Source organism: Ammospiza nelsoni, chromosome 19, assembly GCF_027579445.1.
Source record: "Ammospiza nelsoni isolate bAmmNel1 chromosome 19, bAmmNel1.pri, whole genome shotgun sequence".
In the NCBI taxonomy this organism is placed as follows: Eukaryota; Metazoa; Chordata; class Aves; order Passeriformes; family Passerellidae; genus Ammospiza; species Ammospiza nelsoni.
This window is the reverse complement of record NC_080651.1, coordinates 5,957,813-5,977,491: the sequence shown is the minus strand read 5'-3', so window position 1 is coordinate 5,977,491 and position 19,679 is coordinate 5,957,813. Positions and strand designations below refer to the sequence as shown.

At 47.6% G+C, this 19,679-nt stretch overlaps 2 protein-coding genes across 2 annotated transcripts in view; one reads left to right on the top strand and one right to left on the bottom strand.

The window, feature by feature from the left end:
• Positions 1-3,333, top strand: part of FOXK2 (forkhead box K2) — a 45,799-nt gene extending 42,466 nt beyond the window's left edge. Inside the window, exon 9 of the mRNA XM_059486072.1 lies at positions 1,095-3,333. Within this exon, the coding sequence (XP_059342055.1) occupies positions 1,095-1,291 (197 nt within the window). The 3' untranslated portion in view covers positions 1,292-3,333. The remainder of the gene's footprint in view (positions 1-1,094) is intronic.
• Positions 3,334-5,211: 1,878 nt separating this feature from the next.
• WDR45B (WD repeat domain 45B) lies at positions 5,212-19,530 on the bottom strand. The gene is made up of 10 exons (XM_059486073.1): positions 19,210-19,530; positions 14,595-14,669; positions 12,806-12,907; positions 12,110-12,197; positions 11,511-11,605; positions 10,174-10,364; positions 8,289-8,374; positions 7,527-7,628; positions 6,915-7,036; positions 5,212-6,636 (listed from the first exon to the last, which is right to left on the bottom strand). The coding sequence occupies exons 1-10, from the start codon at positions 19,274-19,276 to the stop codon at positions 6,530-6,532; spliced, it is 1,035 nt and encodes a 344-aa protein (XP_059342056.1). The 5' UTR covers positions 19,277-19,530; the 3' UTR covers positions 5,212-6,529.
• Between the last annotated feature and the right edge of the window lie 149 nt (positions 19,531-19,679).

The following is a 19,679-nucleotide window of genomic DNA, read 5'->3' as shown; positions in this document are numbered from 1 at the left end:
GGTGGGCAGCAGTGCTTTGTCATCATTCCCCTCACTCCCTCTTGCTCCCAGCACGGGCAGACCCTCACAGCTGGTTCTGACAGTTCTGCTTTATGCAGTATCTGATACTGATATTTGTCACATGTTTACAGAAATACTTTTAGGGTTGTCTTACATCAATTCATTACCTGCATTTCTGCTCACAAGTCTTTCTAATGGAGTGAATTATCTCCTTCATTTCCTTTTTCCTCCTTTGCCATCACTGACATTTATAGGTCAGTGTTCTGGCTGCTGCCACTTCACTTCCAGCTTAAGAGCAGCAAAAGCATCACAGTCAGACTTGAGGTGCACTTTGTGTGTCAGAGGGGATGTGTGAATAGAGCTGAGAGCCATGTGAAATACACTGAAAAGCTATTTTTAAAAGTAAGGAATAGTTATTTTTCTCTTTTTTCCTGGATTCTGAAAACTCAGCTGATTCCCACACATTCCCTGACACGGCAGCCAAGGAAAAGCTGTATTTTCATGATGGACTGAACAGTTTGGAGTGGTTATTTTAGGCAGGTGTAGGGTATGCAGGGACTGTGGCTGCACACAGAGTAAAGTTGTAGCTTCCCACTGTTGTCTGTGTGTGATGGGTGTGCAGTGAGGTGTGCTCCAGGTCCTGGGCTCTTGTTACAGTAACTCCCAAAGCAGCAAGAAACCAGGAAATTCTCAGGCAAAGCATCTAAAGTGAGAGCTTTATAGAAATGGGGGCCTATAGAAACAGTGAGGGCCTATAGAAACACAGATTTGTGTTTGTCTGTGTGACACACACAGCTGTGTTCACACACACATTTGTGTGATTGGTGAAACAATGTTTGTGCCATCTGAGAAGAAAGAAATGAAGAGCAAATTCCATTTTCCATGTGTAGTAAAGTTTCTTTCTAAAGTTTCCAGGTGCTTTCAGATCCTGCTCTCAGCAGAGCAGCCTGGCAGCATTGTGTGCTCCTTGTGAGTCAGCTCTGGGGTCCATAAGAAACTCAGTTTGTTATTGTACAATAAAATTTGCTAACTGAGTATTGTGGGTGTGATTTGACAAGGATCAGGGTGCTGAATTTGTGTTCTGTTTTTTGCAGCTGCTGCAAGTCCTTTACACATGTTGGCGACCCACGCGTCCGCATCGGCCTCGCTCCCCACCAAGCGCCAGAACGGAGACCAGGCAGAACAACAGGAACTGAAACGGATCAAAACAGAGGATGGAGAGAGCATAGTCATAGCTGTGAACGTGGACACCCCACCCGTGGCAGTGAGTGACAAAGGCAGCCAGAACTAGAAACTTTAGGGGAGTTTTCCTTTCTTTTTTAAAAAAAAAAAAAAAAAAACACAAAGAAAAAGAAAAAAAACCACAAAAAACCAACAAAAACAAACTCCGTGGTGCCAAAAGGAGACACTTAAATCTAACACCTAAAATGTTGGAACATGTTCTCACGCAGTGGGGAAAGGGGCCCTGTGAATCAGACTTCAACTTTCAGCACTGAAACAAAACCCAACACAGGTGGCCTTAAAACTTGGTAATTTCAAGTCAAACTGCAGAACCATGTTGTTGTAGAGGCTGTGCCCCCGCCCCTCCTGCCCACGGACTGTGTGTGCTGGGAGGGCTGCAGCTTGAACAGGATCTGTCAGATTTTTCCCAGGACTGAGGATCTCAGTGTAACGGCAGCATGATAGCGCTTAGTGTGACTGGTTTCAAACGATTGTAAATTCCTAAAGGGAACAGAGGCAGGAGCCATTCCGACACCGTGGCAGCTAAAGCCTTTCCGAACCACCCACCCATGCAGTTGTTGATAGATATGCAGTATTTTGTTGTTCACATGTGGAATTAGAAATTTTTGAGGTGTATTTTCATTTCTTTGCAAAACGATGGGGTCTTTGACATTTCAAATCGCTCCATTTCTACTCCGGAAACTTTGGAATCACACAACTACTTTTCATGTGAAATTTTGTTTGGTAAAAAACTGAATGTAGGGTTTTTTTAACCAATGGAATGATTTACTTTTGTCTGTCCTGTTCAAGTTCAGATAAAGCTACTTTATTACATCTGCAAATTTTCATATTTTAGCAGTTGCCTGATAAATTTAATCAAATTTTATTACCATGTGTAGTGATCAAACGCTTCTTTGGGCTTGCATGTAACTGATTAGAAACTCTGATGTAAATGAGCCGTTAACTGACGTAAAGAACTGCTATGGATTTGACCAGAGCTGCACTTACCTGTTTCTCTCTCTGCTACCTTTTGCTGTTTGTTACTTTGTGTTGACTTTGACTGTCCCTGGCATATTTTTCCAGTCTAAAGTAAAACAAGAGTCTCGCTTAATATTGTGTATGTTTAAGATAACAGACTGTTCTTCATTTAGAAAGATAAAATTCTTTATCACAAGTCCTTCTAAAAAGAGTAAAATTATCTTGTCAGAGGTATATTCGATATTTTTAAGCTTAAGCACCCTTCAGTAGAAATTAATCTGCCCCGTTTCTCTGTAACACTTTGATGTCAGACACTGACCTCGGGGTCTCCATGACCAGTAGCTGTTGTGGTTTTCTAACAGTGGCTACCAGATTATGGTAATAATTTTTTTTTTTTTTTTTTTTTAAGTGTGTGTTCTGCAGTTGAACATTTTAAAATGTATCAGTAATTTCTCACTTTAATGTGGTAATAGATTCCACTTTACATTTCAAAATTCAATTGAAACAAGGCTGCTGTTCAGTCTTCAACTCACACAACGTCTTATTTCCTCCTGCAGCCAGGTGAGCGGGAGCCCGAGGCGGCTCCATCGGAATCTGGTTTTTGTCCTGTTCTGTAATAAAGATGCATTATTTATATTTCCTTTCCTGCTCCGAAAGGAAAAACTGTATTTTCATGATGGACTGAACAGTTTGGAGTGGTTATTTTAGGCAGCTTTCGGAAACTATTTACCTAAAGACCAAATATGAGAAATGTGTACAAGTTTTGTGTTCATCCACACAATGGAACTGTTACAATGTCTCTGCAGATAATACATTAAAAAACTATGAAAAAAAAAAACTCTACACAAGCTGGATTTATAACAGGCATTTAAAAAAAAAGCATAACCTGAAAAGAAGCATTTCTGTACAATTGCAACGTTTTCTTTAGAGGTTTTAAAAATAAAAAAAAGTAAAGTTTTAACATACTTTTTTTAAGAAAAAAAAATCCAGTACTAGTAATTTAATTTGGTGTTGAATGAATTGACTAGAATGTGGTTTATTTTCAGAAGTGAGAATCTGTTCACAACTAGGGCTAGGTGAATAATAGTGTATAAGATTTTTTTAAATAAAATTAAATTTTATTCAGCAAATTAACTAAGTTGAAATTACTCAACAAGTGTGTTTGGAATATCAGTGTATATTTGGGGTTAATGCAGCTTCTGTGCCAGCCCCCCAGGCCAAGGTGCCCCTTCCAGCCAAGCCACGGGCAGGGAGGGGCCTGGGGCTGGACCCTGCCAGTGCTTGGGGCACAGGAGGGCACAGCAACGTGTCTGCCCTACATGGATCATTATTTCTGTAAGTAAATTTTAGGAGATGTCACTTTCTGGAATCTCTGTCGTGAATGTGGGTTTGGTGTTCGATCCCCTTTGTCTCACTGGTTACAGTCTCTGTTTCTCAGAAGTTGGGAAATGTTTTCAAGGACCAGGAAAACTCTGCTGGAAGCTGGGTCAGGTTTTCATGGCAATGCTTTCAAGAGCTGGGGAGAAACCCAACTCCCCAAGCCTTGGATGGATGTGGAACTGCTGGGTTTGGTGTTTGGAGCCGAATGGGCAGAGCCTGTTCCTCAAACAGAAAGCAGGGTCTGAATGGTCTGAATAAACACAGTCCTTGGGGAAGAAGAAGAAGAAGAAGAGCACAGCTGACCATGGAGGCAGTGAAGTGCTGTAATTGTTACTGTGCCCCAGGGCAGGCAGAGCAGTGTGACCCAGCCCCAGCCTGATGGCATTTTGTGGCTGCTGTGTCTGTAAGAACTGGTCGTGTCTCACATCTCCAACTGCACTGATTAATTCTGTATTTTCTCCTTTTTGTGACTACCTAAAGGTTCTGAAAGCAATCCTCATGTTCCACAGTTCCTGCTGGCAGATACCTGGAATTGCTGCAGAATTTAGTGCACTGACTCATTAGTTTTCCTGTGAGGATTCTGAACTGTGACACAGTACTGTGAAGAGAGATGGCAAAATGGGGAGAGAAGGCGTTGAGTTACTGTTCCATACAAAAGGAGCTGCTGATCCCTGTGCATCCCTGTGCTTCAGGAACAGATGCTGCTGCAATACTTTGTGTTCCAGTCGTGGTTTACTCTGCCTGTGGGAGCTCCCTGCCCTCCTGGTGCCTGGGGGTGATCCTGTGGCCATGTGGCACCACCAGTCTATCAGTGCCCCCATTCCTTTTCCCACCAGGTGACTGACTGAGCACTGTTCAATTATTGTAGAGCTGTGCAGACTCTGGGTACATCCATCCACAGGAGCCAAGCACTGAAGCACTGGCAGAGCAGCCTGGAGGCAGCAGCAGCTGGGAAGACTCAATGCTGTGCTGGATTTGATCCCTGTGGAACAGCTGCACCTAATCACATCCATTTGCAGGTAGCACAGGACAGCTGAGGTGTGTCAGGGCACTCAGGGTTACTGCAGCACTGCTGGCTGCCTGCACAGGTGATGTTTTCATTCCTGCTGCCACGTTGGAGCAGAGGTTTAGGGAAAATTTGACACGTTTAGAAGAGTTTAAATCTTCCCCAGAAATGTGTTCATAATCGCTTGTCAGCTCTAGGATAACAGGGACAGGGGGTCAGCTGAGGCCCAGCAGAGCTGTGGGAGCAGGGGCAGGGCTGGCTGGGGGAGTTCAGGAGTTTCCTGGTGCTGGGATCAGGAGCAGCTCCACTGGCACAGGAGAGGATTTCCATCTGCAGCACCTCCCATCACATCCTTCTCCAGGAGAGGACAGCTCCAGGTCCTTCTGCTGGCCCAGCCCAGCAGGGATGGAATGGTGAGGTAAGTGCTGAACAAGAACTGGTTTGCACTGGGAAGTTGGGCTTGTTTATGGACAGACAGCAAGGTGCATGGCCCAGGCAGTGGCTCACGTGCTCCTGTCCCCTCCTAATGCAGCAGATTGAGCTCCTGTCCTTCAGCAGCCACCACTATTGACTCACATGTTTATCCCCCAGCCTGGAGCAATGGAAACCATGGCTGTGACCATCAGTGAATACAGCAAAGTTAGTCACTTTTATTTAAAAGAAATAACATATTACAAATAAGTGTGCAAAACAATTCCTGTGGTTAAATACGCGTAAAAGCAACATGCAACCTTGACATCAACATGGTGAGTTAGTCCTTAGTAGGTTACATGACACTAAAAGGGACTTGTCAAAGTTAGAGTTTGCAACTGAAGTCACAGAGTGTCAGGGCTGAAGCATCTGTGAAATTAGCTTTGAGAAGAGCAAGGGCTCCCTGCCCCAGGGTTCAGTGCCACAGATGCCAAACTTGGGGCTGTCTCAGGTTCTGGGTTAGGAGCTTGTGCCTTAGGTCAGCAGGAAATAGGGAAACAACTTTTGGGGAAGAGTGTACAAGTCTGTGTTCAGTCTAACCTACCTGTCCCTGGGCCAGCAGCAAGAGTATGCGACAGCTCAAAGGGAAAAAGAAAAGACAAATTTGCAAGTTTAAAGCCATTGCAGACATGGAACTTCCTGCCACCTTGTTCAGTTCTTGAGCTGGCCATGGCCTCTCCAGCCTCCCAGCTGCAGCAGTTTGACAGCTGTCACAGCAGTACTGACTGTTGGATCATGGAAGGGATCAGCTCTACAACCACAGCAGCCCTGGCTGCTCACACAGGAGAGGGGAGCTGGGGCAGCCCTTGCCCAAAGGTGCCTCCAGCTGCCTCACGGAGTTGGGCACCTTGGACAAGCAATGCTGATCCCTCACCTGAAGCAGCACTGGCAGGGCCACAGGACCACCACCCCCCAGCCCTGGGCACCAGGTCAGAGGACAAGCAGGACTTGATCTACAGGCGTCCCTTGCTCCATACTTGTCACCTCTGTTCCCTCAGCTGTGCCAGGGGAGGGAGGAGCAAGCATGACCCAGTGTTCCCCGCTCCCAGCCATGCAGTGGAAGTAAAGCAAAGCCTAAAATCTTCTGGTCTCACATCCCTTTTCCTAAAGCCAGCTGAAGGTGTGGACAGCCCCTGCAGAGCTCTCCCTGTGGCAGGCACTCTTGTTGGAGCTACAGTCATGTCACAGTTTAGACTAAAGAGAAACCCAATAGGCACAAGCTTGTTGAAAGCCACATCTTGATAACTTGAGTTGGTGACAGTAACCCAAAGAGATTTATTTTCATGATGAATACTTGCAGAAATGAGAACAAACAAATGTAGTCCACTACTTCAGAGCTGCTTGTGATCATGTTGAGCCAGGCTTCTCCATGAGCTGTGCTGAACCTCTGGCTCAGTGCTGGACACTCAGATCTGTCCCTCAAAGGCCGGGTGGCCGAGGCAGTGCTTTGAGCCGGGCACTCCCCTCCCTCAGTCAGAGCTTGTCGTCTGTCATTTCTAGGAACTGAGCGTACACATCCCTTGAGCATTCCCCTTTTTGGTTGAATAAGAACTTGTAGTAGCTGCCATCTGCACATATTGCTGCAACACAAACAGGCAGGGTCAGGGGGCTGTGCCAGGGGTGCTGTGCTTTGCTCCAGCATCAGCTGCCCTTCAGACTCACAGAGGTTCTGGAGGGATCCATGGGACACCAGCCCTGCCAGCCCCGTGCTGTGCCAGCCCCATGCCAGCCTCTGTGGGCAGTGGGAGCAGCCAGAGCTCTTGGATGACAGGGACACAGCCCTCTCTCAGCAGAGCATTCCCTCCCTCCAAGGCAGCACAGATCAAAGGCAGACCCTGGGGATGCCTCCAGCACTCACCTATGACAGCATTTGGCTCTGTTCCAAAGGCACAAATGCACGGAGAGCCTGAGGGAACCTGGAATTTGGAAAAACTCCATTTGGAACTGAAGTATTTGGGGAGAAAGGTGGCAGAGGCCAAACTGAAAGAGAAAACAAAAAAAAAGGCATTAATAGGTTGGTAGGGTGTTGACTAGGGTGGACTCAGAGCTGCTGGAGTGACTGAACAAGGTGAAGGTTTCACTTGATTTTTTTTACTGAATCAGATAACCTGAGTAATTTCCCCTCACAGGGAGGGAGACACTACAGCTACTTTGCTGACTTTAAGTGACTGCAAAAACTGCCAGAAGGCTTTTAGATTTTTAGTACAGGAAGGATTCCACAACGTATGTTCATCCTAAGGTCCACTAAAACCTACGCTGAGCCTCTATTGAAATGCTACAGCCCTGCAAGGGACAGCAGGAACTTGGCAATTACCAGAGATTACTGAATCTGCAGCTTCATGCCTGCTCAGCAGATAAATTTTTCCACCTTCAGCAGTGTGGAGATTTTGCTCCTGAGTGACAGGGCCAGTGTTTTAAAGGCAATTTGAAGCTCAAGGACCCCCCGCCCCCAGAATGGCTCCATCCCTACCTTGACTGCTTATTTCTTTTGGGGTCTTCTGCAGCAAAAATGTGGACTGTGCCATGGTCACTGGAGACGCAGATGAGGGAAGCATCCTGGTTGAAGTTAATACTGCAGAGAACACAGACAGACAGACAGACAGACAGACAGCTGCAGGATTTCTGCTGGGACAGACCCAGAGCCCTGGTGCAGACAGTGGCAGGGGGGGTGGTAACAGCAGCTCAGGAGGAGCAGGGGCTGCCCTGAGCCAGGGCTGCTTTGGGATGAGCAGCTCCAGAACAGGCCCTGCAGTGGCAGCAGCAGCAGCCCTGCCATGGACACCTTGTGTGGGTCACTGTGACACTGCTGGAAGGAAATGCACCAGCTCTGCTCTGAGGGCTGGGCAGAAGGTGCAGCTGCTGCACAGTGGGGCTCAGCACAGCAATGGGAGATTCCTGGGGAATGGGCAGAGGGTTTCCCTGCTCCTGGGACAGTCACACCTGGGCCCTGGGTGCTCCCTGATAAAGCTCCCCTTGTCCCCAGGCTCACCCCAGTCCCCCTGAGCAGTGTTCCAGTGCCTCAGGGCACTCCCTGGTGTCAGTGGGAACTTCAGCATCCCCCAGTTCCCACCTGAGCTGAGCAGAGTCAGCCTGGCACAGCCCCAGCTCTGTCCCTGCTCCTGCAGCCTGTGCAGGCCTCACAGGGCTCCCAGCAGTGAGCCCAGAGGGAGGTGCAGAGGCAGCCAGGGTGGCAGAGCACAGCCACAGCCACAGCTGGCACAGCTGAACATACCAGTATATGTTGGCTGCTTGTGATCCTCGACGTAGCTCCTGGATTAAATGCCCTGATGAAGTATCAAATATTCTTATGAGGGTCCCCTTGGAAAGAATCAAGCATTGTATTAGGAAAGGCACAAGACTGTCGTTACATCTGTGAATGCATCCTAAAATTTTACCTGAACAGCATGGCCCTGCACACACTGCTGGGGTTTTCTTCTTGGTAGATTTGCAAACCTCTCTTTATTTTGGGGAAGAACAAACACTAGTTTCCCCACACACCAGCACCACAATGTTATAATGCCTCAGGGTACAATCTTGTCACTTGGTGACTCAGGAAGTCTCTCCAAGGCACTGCTGCAGCCCTGGCCCTGATTTGCAGACCCTGGCTGGTGCAGAGTGTGCCCAGGACCTGTGGGTCCCTTCTGCCATGCTCCCTCAGTACCACTGCATTTTTCATTGCTGCTGAGGAATTCTTTCCCACTAAGTATAACCAAGCTGTGGCTGGTCTTGTCTTAAAACTGTTTCAGCTGACATAACTCAGAAGAATCAGTTACCACACACTCCATCTGCATTGATCCAAATGTGAGCACCACCCAGTCAGGTGACAGAACTCTGCACTGGGAAACTCCTTCAGCTGGAGCCACCCAGCCTGAGAACAGAGCTGCCGAATGAGCCAGGGTGTCTCAAATAAAGTGATCAACAAATCAGTGCTGCTTTCCTCTGATGAGGGAAGGCTGTGCATCACCACCTGCAGCTCCTGTGACACACCTGGTTAGCAGAGGCAGCCCTCCAGTCACACACCAGGAAATAACCACCCAGCAGAGAAAGGCTTGGTAAATATAGCCTAGTTTTGATTTCAGGGACAGGCTTGAGATGTTTGCTGACTGGGCTCAGACTCCTGGTTCAGTTGGAAAATAAAAGCTGCTTGAACTTCTTCTCTATGCAAAACAAGGAATGTTTAATACAGATGCAGCAGATAATGGCTCAATTTAGCAATGGAGTTGGCAGCTTTTAGAACTCTGTTTAGGAGACAGGCAATCATTAAGCTTGAGAGAGACTTGGGATACATTTTCTTTTTTTAAACTCTTTGAGTGACAGGCTGGGCAGTAGAAACTATGTGAAACAGAGACTCCTTGGATTAATTTGGCTTGTCTTTAAGAAACTGATTTCAGCTGAGTGGAAGAAGGCAGCAAAAGCTCTGCTCAGGGAGATGGGTCCATCTGCCTGACATTCCCTGGGGAGACAAATGTCCTGGCAGCTCTGTGGTTCCCAGGGAGAAGACAGCTCTGTGATGTTTGCCTCTGTGCCCCAGCCCAGCACAGGGGATCTGCACTGCACCCTGACTTCATGTTCCTCTCAGAGTCCTGTCTCTCCATCCCCAGGGAACACGTGGCCCTTCCTGTGTGAGGGGCAGCCCACCCTGTCCTGCTCTGTAACAGGGGCTAAGCCAGAGCAGAACAGAGCCTACCACTACAACTGAACTATTTACAAGTATTTCTTTAGCCACTGGGTCTGGAGTGAATTTAAGCAGAAAATAATAAAGGTGAAGAATGCAAATAAGCTCTCCCCTCCACGTGCTTTTTTTAAAAAATTAACAGTACCTCTTGAAGAACACATCAAAGACATGAACTACTCGGGCTAAGTTGTGTTTAAATGTCACTGAAGAATCACTGCTACAGCCAGCTAAAACAAAACTACCTCAGGCACAGCCCTTGGCTGCTGGCTGCTTGGGCATCCCAGAGGAGCAGGGAACATAAGAAGGACTGAGAGTGCACAGTTCAGTGGCAGATTTTCCCAGCAGGTATTTCTCTGTCTCTCCTCCAAAGGATGTGACTTGCTATTTTATCTCACTACACTAGAACAAACAGTAGGTCAGAGGCAGGGGAGATCATTCTTACTTTTTCTGATGCTGTTGCAATTCTTGTTCCCTGCAGGTTTAAAGCAATACAGCTCAAGACTCCTTCATGAGCTGGGATGTCCACAGGAGGCTTCTCTGTGTTAGCCAGATCCACGATCTGCACGTGGCCAGTGTGTGTTCCAGGAAATGCAAGGAGAGAGTTATTACTATTGGGACAAAGGACACAGAGACCTGAAAGACAAAACAAAAATAAACAATTGGATCATTTCCATATCCTAATCAACTTTTCAAATGTAAGTTTCTAAAATACAATTCTGAGTAAATCAGAATCTCATTTTAATGGCTAGAGCCATGACATTAACTGCTGGTCCCAAAACATCACCTGTCCATGAGTGCAGAGCACAGTTAAGCAGAGGAGCAGCATTATTTAAACTTGCTCTCATCTGGAGTTTATTTCAGTTTATTTCAATGTAATCCAGCTGTGGTTATCCAGAATCTGGGTGGTTTTGCAGATCAGCCCAGTCAGTCCATTACATCACAGCTATTTTAAGAAGTTAAAAGGTCTCCTTAGCAGCTCAGAAAGTGTTAAGAGTTTATCAGGGATGACATCTGAGCTTCTGCTCCATCAGTGAAACTATGATTAATTTGTGTTTGAACTTGGTTCTTACACCACTGGCACCTTTCTCTTTGTAATGTTTTGTGGCCCATTTGAGGTAAATCACACCAATCCCAGGTGTTCTGTGGGTGCCAAGTGAATTCCTGAAACCTCAGTGCAAGAAAAAACCTCCTCCTCCTGCATGCCCTGCCTGTCAGTCAGTCAGGCTGCTGGAGCTGCATCCAGGCTGGGACTCCCTGGCAGCAATTCCAAGTTTGCTGCAGGAAGGCAGGAAAACCCTCAGAGATGGGGATTCCAATCCTGTACAATGGATCAACAACAGCCACAGCCAGGCCTTGCTATTTAGAAAGAACAGTATCAGTTTGCTCCTTGTTATTTGCTCAACAGTTATCATTTGCTCTTTTTACCAGGAGAGAAGAGTTTGCTCAACACCTCCAGCTCTATTAGGAAAGAGAAATGATGTACTTTACTGGAATTTGTGTTTATAATTAACCTTCCACTAAAAATACAGGTTCTTTACAGAAGAAAGCTCTTCAGAAATCACATCTATAACATGAGCACAGGAAACAGCTTTTCTGGGCCAAGTATTTATAAATTCTAATAACCATTCTATAAACACAAAAGCATCTCCAAAGGACACGACTGCAGTGCAGTAAGTGTTTAATAACTTCTAAAGAACTGGCTGAGGCAGCTGAAGATAAATGGAACGTCAGGAACACAATAAACTTGCTTCCATTCCCCAGCCCACGTGTACAACCAACCTTTAGGGTTGTAGCAGGTTTCAAAGACGTGCAGCTGGTGGGGATTGTGTGTGAAGGTGAAAACTTTAATCATCGAGTCCAAGACAACCACAATTCTGAAACAGAGCAGAAGTTCCCGTGACTTGGGGGGATAAAACAGGGACACAAACATTTATTCAGACCTGCAAAGACTTTCAGCTGATTGAACAGCCACATTCCTCCTGCCCTCCCCCACAAGAGACTCCCAGCCTTGCAGCAGCCATGCAATGATAAGCCTGCAAAGCACTTTTATCCAGCCCCTCCACCCACGCACACACAGACTCCAGCTGTTCACAGCTGCTCTTGCTCCAGGGATCTGCTGGAATTTTCTTCACTCCCCTCCATACCTAGAAAACCAGCAGGAGCCACAGGAGAGCATTTCCCTGCATTAGGGGATCAGGAAGTCTTGTAGGTTTTTCACCAAAGCTTCACAGAGCAGTACACTTAAACTGTGGCCTATTTACACCTAATAGCCCAGCCCCAGTTTCACCTGCTGGTTTTACAGCAGGATCTTTTCCTTGTACAAGCAGCTGGAAGTGAGTGGGAGCACAGAGCCAAGCTGGACCCTCTGCTGTACCCACCTGTCTCTTCGCAGCTTCACTGCTTTGACTTCTGTGGAAAATTCTATCTCAATGACAGTCTTCTTCTTCAGGTCATCCCAGATCATGACTGCAACAGGGCAGAGATTGCATCAGACCATCAAGGCACGTTCAAAAATCCACAGCTCCCTTATAACAACTTGCAGTCTGATCAAGAGGTTCACCCAATGGGTAAGCAGCTGCAGACAGGCATCCTGCTAACCAAAGGCATTGAGGCACCCCCTCACTCACACTGTAACTTGTGCAGGCAGGAGCTGGTCAACTCCTGACAAAAACCACATATCATTCTAAGGAAAAACAGCTTTTTTTTGTTTGCTCTGAGGGTTATGAAAGAACTAATGCAGTAGTTGAAAAAAGTAGTGCATTTTCCTACAAAGCTTGCCAGGCAGGGAGCTTCCTGCTCCTTGCAGAGCTCCCTGTGAGAAGGTCAGCAGGCCCTGGATGGAGAGCAGTCCCTGCAGGCAGCAGCCTGTCAACACTGCACCAGCAGTGCTGCAACTCACTGCACCACGGTGACTTAAACCTGCAGCAGCATCCCCTTCACCTGACCCTCAGGAGAGCAGCTCAGGGCCCTGCTGTGGGAGCTGTCAGCAGTGTCACACAGGGCAAGGGGGCCTCTGCAGGGTGCACCCCTCTGGGAGCTCTCTGGCCTTTGCAGGGTGCACCCCTCCAGCTCACCTTTGTTGGGTGGGTACTTGGGCTTCTTTCCTCCACCTACTAGTGCTAAATAGTTGCAACGAAACAACATCTCCACGTGGCCAACACCACCTTCTAGAAACTCTGCAAGACAAATATTTCATTTGAAAGTGTCAGAACTGGTTAAATTGCCATCTGATTTTTACCACTGTTACAAGAAAAGCTTGTGTTATCCAGCACATTTCTCAGGCACCTGAGAAGAAGAGCTGCCCTTAAAAACCAGAGAATGTGGATTCCTTGAAAGTTCTTCATACTGGAGCAGTAAAGCCCTGGATTTCATACAAGCCCTTGTGGTTTCTTCAACAGCACTTCTGAGTGCTGTGTTTCCTTCCTGAACAGTTGTACTTGAACAACTTTCTGCACCAGATCCTCCTCCTGACTCCACTAAAGCAGGACAGCACACTCTGCTATGAAGAGGTGTTATCACTGTGACAGAAAGCTCTGCAGTATTTACAAGGGATAACCTGAAACAATTCAGGAATGTGCAATGTGTTCTGAATCTGTGTAAGAGCACTGAGTCATTGCCTGGATGGGAATTTCTTGGAACTCCTGGATGTAAGACAGACAAGCTGGGGCTGCAGCAAGATTTGGTTTCATGCTGGGTTACAGAGAAAATCAAATGGACAAGCTCCAGCTGGGAGTGTCTTGGGCAGGTTTAAACCCACAGGAACAATGAACAGGATCTCTGTGTGCCTACACAGGCAGCTCAGTGAGAGCTCTCAGGATCCACAGGGAAAGCAATCTGACTCATAAGGAACTTCTCACCACAGGAGTTCTGGAAGCATCTCCATCCAGAGCTACTGGCAGGGAGAGTTTTGACAAGGAACTCTACAGGATTTCAGTCTAACCCTGACTCTTTGAGCACACTGTCACACATGAGAGTCCCAAGGCATGTTGCTTATGGAAGAATTTTCTGTTAAGCACAGAAAATAGTTTGTCAGCTTTGGCCATGTGAACAGTGAATAAAATCCTCACAGTGGTAGCAAGTGAAAATGTGCCTGATTTTGTAGGTATTGCTAGTTTAAATACATTTTTCCTCTTATTAAATCCCTTTTCTCACCACAGGCTGAAAGTGCTGGGAAACCTGTTTAGCAGCTCACTTCCTATATTTAGGGTAGAATGACATGGCTCAGTTTCAGTTTCCCATATTTTGACTCAGCTTTGTTTGCTTTCTGATAAAAAGCTCCACTGTTAACACAGCTCATCTACTGACTCCTGTTAAGACACAGGAGCAGCTTTACCACATAAAGATCCTCCCAAATTTTAAAAGCATACATAGAAGATAAATATTTAGAGCATTAGAGGTCTGACCTCTCAGTGCTCGTGCAGACAATTCTCTTGAGTATGAGAAATGTTACATTGAGATCTCCAGGAAAAAGCCTGGAGTCTCACTGCCACACTGGATCATGCAGATCAGCACACAAGAACAGAACAACTGATGGCTGCAGGGAGCCACTCCTGCTCCTAAACACCCAGGAAATGCCTCTCCTACTCAGGCTGCAAACATGAGCAACAGCAAACACAACTCTGCCAGAAGCTGAGACAAATTCCTCATCAGCCAACTGTGCAAATTAACAGCAGGGAGACTTTTGACCAGGCAGTGGCACGAGTGAGAGTCCCTGTGGGAGCAGCAGGAGCTGCCTCTCCTGAGGCTTTGTTCAAAGCCTTCCAGGGGTGGAAAAGTGAAAGCTGAGCAAGAATCAGTCAGGAAAAAATGAGAAGGCTGAGCTTCCAACACAGAGCAGCATGGTGTAATAAGTGAGTGTTTTACCTTGTTTCTCTTTTTCTTTGAGTGGATCTGCATTATAAACTCGGAATCCATTTTCCATTCCACATGCAAAGCATCCTGTGGTAAAAGCACATATATATACACATATATAGTATTTGCCAGGTACACTCAAAAAGGAAGCAAGAGCCAGAGGGTTAGGAAAGCATTGCCCAACAATTGCATGGTTCCACTTGAGCTGAAGAGCACGCACAGGCTCTGTTAGTGATGGCAAGTGAAAATCTTCCAGAGAAGTTGTCCTCTACGCTGGCCTGGTGGAAATGTCTTGGTATTGGTAAGAAAACAATAGAAGGAAAGGAAACCAATTCCCAACCCACCTGGATCCTGTGCCATGCACTAGAGTACAGGAAAGCAGCATCTTAATGTTTATGAGTGAGCTCCCTCCTTTCTTAATAGATCCAAATTCACCTCATGATTGCAACTCTGCTGTGGATGTTTCCAGAGCACAGTGCTCATCAAACAGCTTTTCCAACTGTGCTAACAAGAGCTGGCTGCTGTACCATGCCAATGATTATATGCCAATAGCTGAGGTCTAACCCAGGACACGAGCAGAAGCCAGATTAAAAATCTCTGGAAAAGAATTGTACTTTTTTACATAGAAGTATGCATGTGCTTCTTTAGTGGAATCCATTAAGCTGCCAGTTCCTTGTCCTGCTCCTTGCCCTGCTAACAGGTGAACACAGGCACTGGTACAAAGCAATGCCACTGTGAAATCACAGCAATGCCAAGTCACCAAGAAGCTGCTGTCACTGGGAGGTTGGCTGCTCACAATTTGTGTGTACTGTACCAAAAATCCAGTTACAGAGCTCTGAGGTACTGGAACATAACTTCCAGTTACTCTGGTTCTATTCTTATGTACTGCAGTGATTTGAACCCCTCAAATAAAAGCTGAGGAGCTCTGTCTAAACACAGCCCTTCCCCAAACTTGATACTCCAACAATCACAGGGTGTGTGGGGGAAGAAAACAAAACACAAAAACCTATGCCCTTAACCCAAAAAACTCCCAGGTACAACCTCACCCTGTCCAAGCTACTGTAATAAATTAAGTGCACAAAGTTCTTGTTTACATAGATAAACACACACACAAAGCAGATAATGTGAATGTAATAATTTTAGCAGGATTAGCAACCATATTGCAATGGGCTTTGATATGAACCCTGCTGACTTTCTCTCCTCCCCCCTCAGAATTGATTTGCTCTGGCTGTAAGAGCTGCAGTGATCTCCAGCCCTGGGACAGCAAACTGCACTGGAACCTTCCCCTCTCCATAAAGCAGGACAGAACTGCACTGGAACCTTCCCCTCTCCATAAAGCACTGCTGTACAGGACAGAACTGCACTGCAAACCTTCCCTTGTACATAAAGCACTGCTGTACAGGACAGAACTGCACTGGAACCTTCCCCTGTACATAAAGCACTGCTGTACAGGAGACAACTGCACTGCAAACTTTCCCCTCTCCAAAATGCACTGCTGTACAGGAGAGAACTGATCTGCTCGTCACAGCTGATCCATGCAATTATTTTCCAGCACCAGTTTTCTACTCCCATCCTGTATTTACAGGAAAGTCAAAGGGAAGGGATGCTGAAGCTGTTCCCAGTAAGAAAGTGCTGTAAGGTTTGAGTTGTGGTGATCCCAGAAGCTCCCAACAACCCAAATGCAGCATTCCTGATGCAATCAAACACACACTTTACACTTCCTGCAGCACCACTACAGCTTTCTGCAGGACCAACCTCATGAGTAAGACGTGGGCTGCTTTAATGCCTTGGGAATATCCACATTTTTAACTGCAGACAGCACAGCAGAACATGGGGATGTGAGTAACAGTGAAATTCCCCATGTGGTCCATCACTACCCACAGAGATTTGAAGCTCTCAGGCACGGCAACCCCTGAGTCAAACAAGAGAAGAAAACCCTACAGAGGAAGATTCCTGTTCCTGCTTCAATTATAGGAACAGCTTTGAAGCTTGGTGATTCCCATCTGACTGATTTCTGTTCCACTGGAATCACAAATTTCATAGCTACAGCTTGTAAGCCCTTCCATGTGAGAGCTGAAGGGGCTCAGAGGAAGGGACACTTCCTCAGGTTCATTCCTTCCACAAGAAGTGCACCTCTCTTTTCAAGAAGGGACAGATGAGCTGAAAAGACATTGACAAAAGATAACTCATATACGTTTTTTTAAAAAATGTAATGATTACAGAGTAATTGCCTTGACCCCTAGTTGTGCTTGTTCCTACAGTAAAAGTGCTTTTTGCCACCAGTGCCAGTGAGAGCAGAGTGAGTTTTGCTCCTCCAAATCTGCAGGAAAAGGAAGGGTTAAATGAATGACCAGCCTTTAGGAGATGTCACAGGCTGAAGGGGCACAGAGAAACCTGCAGGCTCTGGGGTGTGAGGTGCCACAGGGCAGCAGTGGAGCACAGGGAAGTGACAATGTCCAGCACAGTTTGTGCCATGGTGGTTTTCCACCAGAAATGCTGTGTAAAGCCAAGAGCACAGGACCCTACCAACACTGGGGTCCTACAAAGCATCCCAGCCCACTGGAGAAGAGTAAACACATAAGTCAAGGGTTTCCACACCAAAACAAACCCACACCTCAGTTTCCAAAGCAGCTTTAGGCTGCAACAGTGACAAAAGAGAAATCTGTCAGCAATTTACAGGTATGGCCATTTACTAAATGGCCATGATGTTTTGTCTCTTTATTTCTGAAAAGCACTTCAGTGTCCTTCTCTAAGCATTAAGAAAGGATCTGAAATCAGGAGCTCACAGTCTCAAAATAAGGAAGATAAAATCAGAATATTCTGACTTCAAACAACTAACAACTTCCATTTCCTTGTGCTACACTGTTTCTTTCTAATTTAAAGCCTAAAAGTAGCAAAGGCATCTGATATAAAGCAGCATCACTCAAGTCAGAGTGAGGGAGGCCCATGGCAGAACAACCACAGCTGCTTTATCCCTTGCCAGTCAGGGAGATGCAGCCCCAGAGAGATTTCTCTGATGGTTCCTCCTGTTCTCCCATCCTTGTGGGATCGGCCAGTCTTAAATTACCAAGAAATCAGGTTATTGTGGCAGTACATGCAGACACCCACGCTTGTGAGCTCCAGCACTCCAGTGACTCACGTTCTATTCCTGGCAGAGCAAGAAGGAAGCAGGGAGCTTTCCCTCCCTCTGCTCTCCCTCAGGTGGCCACACACCACCTGCCCTTCAGCACTTTACAGGAGCCCTAAACTCATTAAAGGTCACTGAGTTACTGCAGTGCAGCGTCATCATCCCAACAGCAGCTGCCAAACAGAACCAGTTGTGTTTTCTCTTCATGTTTTTTTGTCATCACTCAATTGTCTGGCCAGGTGAGGTGGATGGGACATGAATACAGTCATGATTGCCAAGACAAATTCCTTAAGGTGCTTTGGAAGTGATATCATTTGGAGAAGGGGGATGTCTTGCATTAATTGCTATGGAATTAAGGGAGCCTTCGTAACAAACAAATTTTACACTAAAATGATGATCTAAAGGCATTTTGCAGTAAAAGAGAAACTTTTCTTCTTACACAGCTCTACAGGCCAAGCACCAAATATCACTGCTCCATTACAGATCTGAAATTAAGCTCATGCTCAAAAATCTTTTTCCATCTCTGTTGAATGAAAGATGAAAATAAATGCTGAACTGCTGAGAAACAAGCTATTCTATTCTTTTCATGTCTGTGGGATAGGAGGAAGAGAGCTGCCAAGGTGCTCTCACCTCATTACCTCCTTCATGTGCTATTGCCAAGATGTCATCAGAGACCTTTGAGTAAAATCAACAGAATAATTCAGGTTTACACACGACTTCAACGGCGTCAGCAACAGGTACACGAGCTGCAGTCTACAGCAACAGAGGCTGCCAGAGTGTCTTAAGCAAGAATATTATTTGTTAAGGCAAAAGGATGTTACAAAATGATGAACTTCTACTCCTTATTCCACAAAAACGACACTTACTCATAAGACTGGTGCTATTTTTGTCTTGCCAGAGCAGGATGAGGAACATGCACCCTGTTTCTGAAGGCCTTCCCCTCTAACAAAGGGAAAAGATAAGCCAAGGATGCACCGGGGCTGTTGTATCAGTGCTTGCCTGGCAATGTGATTAGTAGTGTTAACCGCAGTTTTTAAAATACAAACCAGGTAAAAAGAAAGAAGAAAGCAGTTACACCACTCATTTTGAATGTGGAGTAGTCAGACTGAGGAAGAAAGGGCTGAACAGTGAGCAGTTGCCAAGGAAGCCGCTGAAGCTGTGAGAGCCTGCCGGAGCCACACAGGGTGAGCAGCCAAGCGCAGCAAGCCTGAGCCTGCTCCCGCTCCGCTCACCCACCCCCCATTCACCTCTCCCAAGCGCTGGGCACGGACACGACCGCAACAACGGCAGAGCCACCAAACCCTCCGCTGCCAGCCGCCCGCCCGGCTCCTTCCAGCCCCGCAGCCGCCGCCCCTCGGGCATCCCCCGGGCGGCGGCAGCCCCGGGCCGCGAGCGGGACCCCGCAGTGACGGCAGCGGCAGCCCCGGGCCCAGCCCGGCCCCGGCTCCGCACCGCCGCCCCTCCGCGGCACCACCCGGCTCCCCGGGCCCGCAGCCTCACCGTGGTCCTGGTTGAAGCCGGCGTAGAGCAGCCCGTTACCGTGCGGGTTGGCCGGGAGCAGGTTCATGGCTCCGGCTCGGCCCCTTCGCCCCCGCCCCTCACACCATGGCGGCGCCCGCCCGCTTCAGCCCCGCCGCGGGAGCCCGAACCGAGCCGGGCCGAGTTACGCCCGCCCGAGTCGGGCCCAGTCCAGCGAACCCGCCGGAGCCGAGCCGGACCGAGCCCGGCCGGGCCGAGCCGAGCCGAACCCGCCCGAGCCGGGCTGAGCGGAGCCGAGTCCGGCCGAGTCCCGCCGGGCCGAGGCGGACAGGCCGGCGGCTGCTTCCGCCTGCCCGGCACCGCTGCCGAGCGCAGAGCACATCCACCCGCCGGCGGGAAGAGCGCCGAATAATCGAGCGCCGCGGGAATGGCGGCGGGAGCGCCTGGAATGGACCGGGACTGGCCGGGATTGACCGGGCTGACCGCCGGGA